The following is a 5,844-nucleotide window of genomic DNA, read 5'->3' as shown; positions in this document are numbered from 1 at the left end:
GGTTACGACGGATAATTTAACTAACAAATTAACGGCTGGCTTTTTGCCAGTGTGCTAAAACGGATCAAAGTATTTGTTTATTGTGACAACATTTTATGAAAGACTCTCTGAGATGCATTTATGCGTTAAATATTTAGGATACTTTTCCAGTACTCAGTGTGTAAATCTTACCTTTGGCTCCCACAGGTGATGGGCAGTCTTCGGGCACGGGGGGCAGAATTCGAGTGTAGTAGCTGAGATTATAGTAGGATTCCCAGTTGAGGTAGCCATACTTTGAGTTGAAAGTTGGAGGGTTGGGTATCAAGTTGGATCTCACTATTGACACAATAAGAAAGAAAGTCAGGAGACCCTGAAAGCTTAAAAGAAGCAGTGGAAGTTTTGCTAAACTTAAAAAGTTTTGAACCTGTTAAAACTAAACGCATGAGGGTTTCTCGTAGGAACGTGCTGTTGATGATGTCCCAGAGCCAGTGGAAGTGTGTGAGGATGTAATGCACCACGTTGGGGCTTGGTTTGAGGAAGTAACGCACTCTGGTGAAAAACTCAGCTGCAAAAACAAGAAAATTTGGGTTTTTGAAGCAGAAACAAACAAAGAAAACATGCTGAACTTTGTGTTTTTGGAGTTTCTCTCCAATTTGGGATTTAAACCTTTCACATTTGTTTGTGTTGTAGAACTTGTTCCCTTTAGTAGTGTGTTAACAGATGAAGTTTTATGGTAAACTATGTGAAATGAAACTGCTGCTCTGCCTTACACAAGAGGGGGAAATGTTTTATGCCCAGCACATCCCAACTCTCCCTCCTCTGTTTGCTTATCTTTTCCGCCCCACTCTCCATCCTGCTGGGGCCATATTTATTCTCCAGAACCACTAAAGGGGTTCTGGCACAAGCTCCTGTTCACATGTTTAATTAGGAGCCACAGCGTGGGAGGATTTCCGTTAATGAGAAGCAGATCTGTGGAGGTTCTAGGCGCCTCGAGATGTAATCGACAAATGATTTTCACAGATGTTTGCATCTAAGGTAATAATTTCCTGTTTCAGTGACGTCATTAAGAGTTTTTAAAAAACTGTTTGGCCCCATGTGTCTCATAAAATGAGTGTTTCAAATTCCTGAAAGAGAGGCGCGGACTCACGGATGGTGCAGTTTTCTCCATAGTAGCCGGTGCGGGTGCAGTCACACTCATACTCCTCCTGTGTGGTGCGCACGCACACGCCCCAGTGCTGGCAGGGGAAATAGCAGCATGGATTGACTGCAGAGGGGTACAGCTCACGTCAGTGACCTTGAAAAATGCTCATACACATAATCAGGTGAATTGGGTGGAATGATTATAATTGTGCAGAAACTGAAGAAGAGAATGTCTGCAGCCCTCATTTCTGCATGGTGACTTCATCTTTACGCAAACACATCTGCTCTCAATGCCAGAAATAATAGCAGGATCTTCCCTTCAAATCTATTTTTTTTAGATTACGATCAGAGGTAAATTTGACATTTCAACTCAGGCAACAGGAAACAATTTCAACTATTTCCAACCGCAAAAATGCTTTCGTTAGGATGTGTTACCTAGCTTTTAAAAAGGGGGGAGAGTATCTCTCCTATGCCAACTAAGAAAGTATCTTCCTCCTACAGCTTCTGGGCTGCATGCACCAACCAGCCTAGGAACTCATTTCCCTGTAATAGATATGAATAGATTTTTCCAGGAAAGTTCAAAAGATTTTGCTCTACCTGACAACTGGAAGGAGATGCATCTCTTTGAAAGATATTCACACGGGTAAATAAGTTGTGCATCTGCAAACAAAAGTTTGCAGGAAGAGAAAAATAGAAAAAGTTGCAGAAATTTCGAAAAACAAAAACAATAATATAAATATTTCTGAAGACACAACTTTACTCTGCACTTTTTCTTTTTTATAAATGCACAAACTGTTTCTAGATGCAAATTTTATTTGCATAAACTGATGTCATGTAACTACTGCAAAATACTTTTTCACTACCATCTACCCACAATCCCAGTGAAGTCAATTAACCCTCCAAGTTAATTAAAAAACAATCAAAAAGCAGTGAAACTCCACAAGAAAACCGAATGAGGACTCCAATAAAGGTAAAAATAACCCTTTGAAATTTCACTGATTTTTCAGGTTTTGCAGAACTTGCATGTTATCTGATCAAACACTAACAAAAAACTGGACTTATAGTTTATTTTTTTAACATTGAGATCATGGGGGGAAAAGCACTAATACTGCAGGTACCAACACAGAAACATTCCACTGTTTTGTTCTCTATGGAAATTCAACCATTGCAGGCTAATTGATTTACTTTCCGACGGAAAGCAACAAGTTTTGTCACATCTGGTAAATAGTTTCACCTGAAACTAGCCCTCTCTCTGAGATAAGACTGCATCGAGCTGAGAGCTTAAAAGGTTGCCTCAAAGCAGACAATGTGTAAATAATCTGAAATAATCTTAAATTAAACTCAACTGCAGACAGAGAGGCCTTTGTTCGTGGAAGGGGAGTGGGCTGTTCAAACATGTAAGATCTCCAGAGCTCATGTTAATCTGGTAAATCCTGCACCTCTCATGAAAAAGAAAGACCAAAACATTTGCTATCTCCTGTTTTTGTGCACTAATAAGTTAGCTTTTCGTAGGCGCACGTACTCATTCATTTCTGCAACGACAAGTCTGGGCCTGCATCCTTCCGCCGATCATCAACTTAGAAACTGAATCGGGCTTCTGGCATGGGTAAACTAAAAGGGTTTTTAAAAAAAGAGGGTTATCGGATCAAAGACTTCCGGAGTGAGCGTCTGCCCCTGCGACCCAGTTTCATTCCTGAACTGCAAGTTTTCTTTTGTGGGGGAAAGAACAATGGGGCAGAATTTGCAGGTGAAAACCACACAAGAGAGAGGAAAAGACAACAGTAATCAGATACGATGATAAAGGAGGTGACAAACTGGTGGAGGCAGACAGAAATGTCCTGAGGGAAGGATGGCATTCCGGGTTTGAAAGAGACTTGTGTGTGGGTTGAGTAATTGAGTCTAATTTTTAGGATTTGTTCTGGAACACAATTTAGCATCAGTTAAGATATTTAAGATTTTTATGGGTTTTTTTTATTTGTTCTGAATTTTCTCCAATAAACTAACAATAATTCTAAAAACGAGTCCTTGAATGAACTCATCCATCACTTGCAAATCCCCCCGATAACGGACAAATTCTCCGGACCAAACCCACTGACCTCTCACCTACCTGTGCTGGAGGTGACCTCATCACCGTGGCAACCAGGCTCCCTTAACAGCAGAAGGAGAGCACACACGAATCCAAGGATAGAGGCTTAAAAAAAAAAAAAAAATGAAAATCAGGGAAACAGATCACAGAGCAGCAGCAGAGGAGGAAAATAAACAGACAAGCCCCAGTTGGAGCCCCCAGAGTGAACGGACAGATGGGGGGCCACAAGACGGGGGTGCACTGCACACTCACCTCTCATTACAGCAGCCTCAGTTCAAGAGAATGACATTCCAGCTCAGAAAACCACCAGAAAGGTTCAGTAATCCAGATTGATGCAGGTAAAGATGAGTAATTCACAGATGAGAGCGATAAAACACAAAAAAGCAGCTTAACTCCTGCTACTGGGAGCTCGCACCTCACCAACCAGCAGATGGAAAAGGAAAAACTGGGATTTCAGTGAAGTGAAGCTCCTCCTTTATGCTGCCTCCCATTGGTGCAACCTCACAAGTGAGACGCACATACCAGAATTTCCTCTTTCCAGCTCTGCGACGCAGGGATGACATTGAAAGAAAGCTCCAGATTAAACCTCAACATTTTCCTTAAATTCCCACATTATCTTTCCTAGAAAGATTTCAGAAAAATGTGAATCACTTTTTAAATATTTATGACAAAACCATGACAACCCCGTCAACAATTGAAGTAATAAAAAAGGAGAGCCTGAGGTGAAGGTGGTGCAACGGCAGCAAAATCCTCACAGAGGTGGGAGTCGGCTGTTGGCTGCGAAACCCTGCAGCACTTTCAACGAGGGTGTGTGGGAAAAATGTTGCTGCCGGTAAACATTTTTTGGCTTATCTGTGATTTGAAACAGGCCTAAGTTAGATAAAAGATAAATCTCACCAAGTACAGGGAGCTAACAGTGAAAGCAGAGGTGATCCTGCTGCATCTGCGGTGAGTTTGAGGTGTTTTATGTCCCCTTATAGGGGAATGTCTTTACCTCCATGAAGCATCATCATCCTCCTGCCTTTCCCAGCTGCACCGATAAAAGTCCAGCTTCCGACCGCTTTGTAAACAAAGCTTCCCTTCAGTCATCGTCTGCAAAGCTTCGTCTCATAAATATTTAGGCGTGTTTTGTTCATGCCTTGAAGCCTCATGGCGCGTTTCACAATGACATCAAAACTGGAGCGTTGCCATGACGCGATGGAGGATGAAACGGTCCTCGACTTGTGGTTTGGGAGTGCTGGATTCATGCACGGGTCACCGATACAGCCCTTTTTGCAAGGTTGCATGAATGTAATGACTGTAATGTGGAGACATTACACAGGAGGATTCATTTGTAAATCTTTCACAGCTGTACACGCCAGTTACAACATTTGGAATAAATTTGTTTGTGGTTAAAAGACAAAAGCTCCAAGATGCTGCATTTGTGTTAAACTTTTTGTATAAAAAAAGGGAGTCATGTGTTAAGATTTAACCTTTTCTTCTTTGAAACAATGAGACCACCTCAGAGCTCCACCATCAAACAATCATCTGTTTTTTCTACAACCTTTTTAGGTTTTGGAGCAGTTTGTCCAAGACTGGAGTCGGATTTTTTTTATCCTCCAGTTTCTGTGAACGTTTGAAGATTGAGGTGGTTTAATTCATTTAAATCAACAAAAATTATATTTTATTTAAATGCATGATTGTATTTGTTTTAACTCACTTGTACAGAGTCCTTTAGAGTTTTGAAAGTCACTCTAAATGAAATTATTTCCTGTAAAACTTTTGTTTTTAACACCAAAGATTTCAAAATTGAAGCTAAAAAATACATTTTTTAAAGATCTGATAAAATACCTATATATACTTTTGACGTGACCAAGCACCTGAACATGCGTCGAAAATGAGTCGGATGTGGTAGAGAGAATTCAATAGTTTTCCAAAATAAAGCGGCAAAAAAATGTGGGTCTCTTTTGCTCCTCTGTTCTATCAGCATGAACGATCTAATCTCCCATGAGCCTTTGGTGTTAAAGAGAAACTTTGATTTTCAAGGAGAAGGAACAGAAGCTTTAGCTAATTTGTGGAAGTTTCCTAAAAGCAACAAAGACTTCTCCAGATTTATTTTTATTGCTTCTATCAGATCATTCAGTTCAAGATTTACTTTTGGAGAAACACTTCATATTTAACGCATTTCTCCAACTTTAGTTGTTACATGGAGTATTCAAGTTATTTCAACTTCAAAGCTTTGAAAAAAAAATCCATGGTACAGACCATTCCTTTATTCTTAATATTTATAGAGATTTGTATGTTTGTTGGTACAACTGTAGGATTGCTCCATAAATTCTGTATTCATTTGTATTGACATTTTGATCATCACAATTCTTCAAGAAACGTGTCTAAGTGTTGCATTAAGGTGCAAAGCCGATGTGAAAATGTGCTTTTGTTTGCATCAGAATCCTGATTCACGTTGATTACATAAACGGTGGAGGAGTTACACATGTCAGCGTGTTTATTTAGGTGTTGGAGGCGACAGTTTCTTGTGTTAAGGGTTAAACAATTAGAAGTGATCATTAAGTTATTCATAACAGACATAACATTACATTACTTAAGTTTTGATGACAAAAAAAAGCTAAAACTCCTGTTTTCACATGACTTTTATTTAAGCA

General features: G+C 39.9%; 1 protein-coding gene across 1 annotated transcript in view; it reads right to left on the bottom strand.

The window, feature by feature from the left end:
* The window catches only part of LOC112163152 (prostaglandin G/H synthase 1), a 14,099-nt gene extending 9,719 nt beyond the window's left edge, over positions 1-4,380 (bottom strand). Inside the window, exons 1-5 of the mRNA XM_024299369.2 lie at positions 3,458-4,380; positions 3,227-3,310; positions 1,127-1,243; positions 404-544; positions 172-315 (exon numbers count right to left, since the gene is read on the bottom strand). Coding sequence (XP_024155137.1) covers positions 172-315; positions 404-544; positions 1,127-1,243; positions 3,227-3,310; positions 3,458-3,464 — 493 coding nt within the window. The 5' untranslated portion in view covers positions 3,465-4,380. The remainder of the gene's footprint in view (positions 1-171; positions 316-403; positions 545-1,126; positions 1,244-3,226; positions 3,311-3,457) is intronic.
* Positions 4,381-5,844: the final 1,464 nt, after the last annotated feature.

Source organism: Oryzias melastigma, linkage group LG12 (genome assembly GCF_002922805.2).
Source record: "Oryzias melastigma strain HK-1 linkage group LG12, ASM292280v2, whole genome shotgun sequence".
NCBI classification, from domain to species: Eukaryota; Metazoa; Chordata; class Actinopteri; order Beloniformes; family Adrianichthyidae; genus Oryzias; species Oryzias melastigma.
This window is presented reverse-complemented; position numbering and strand designations above follow the sequence as displayed.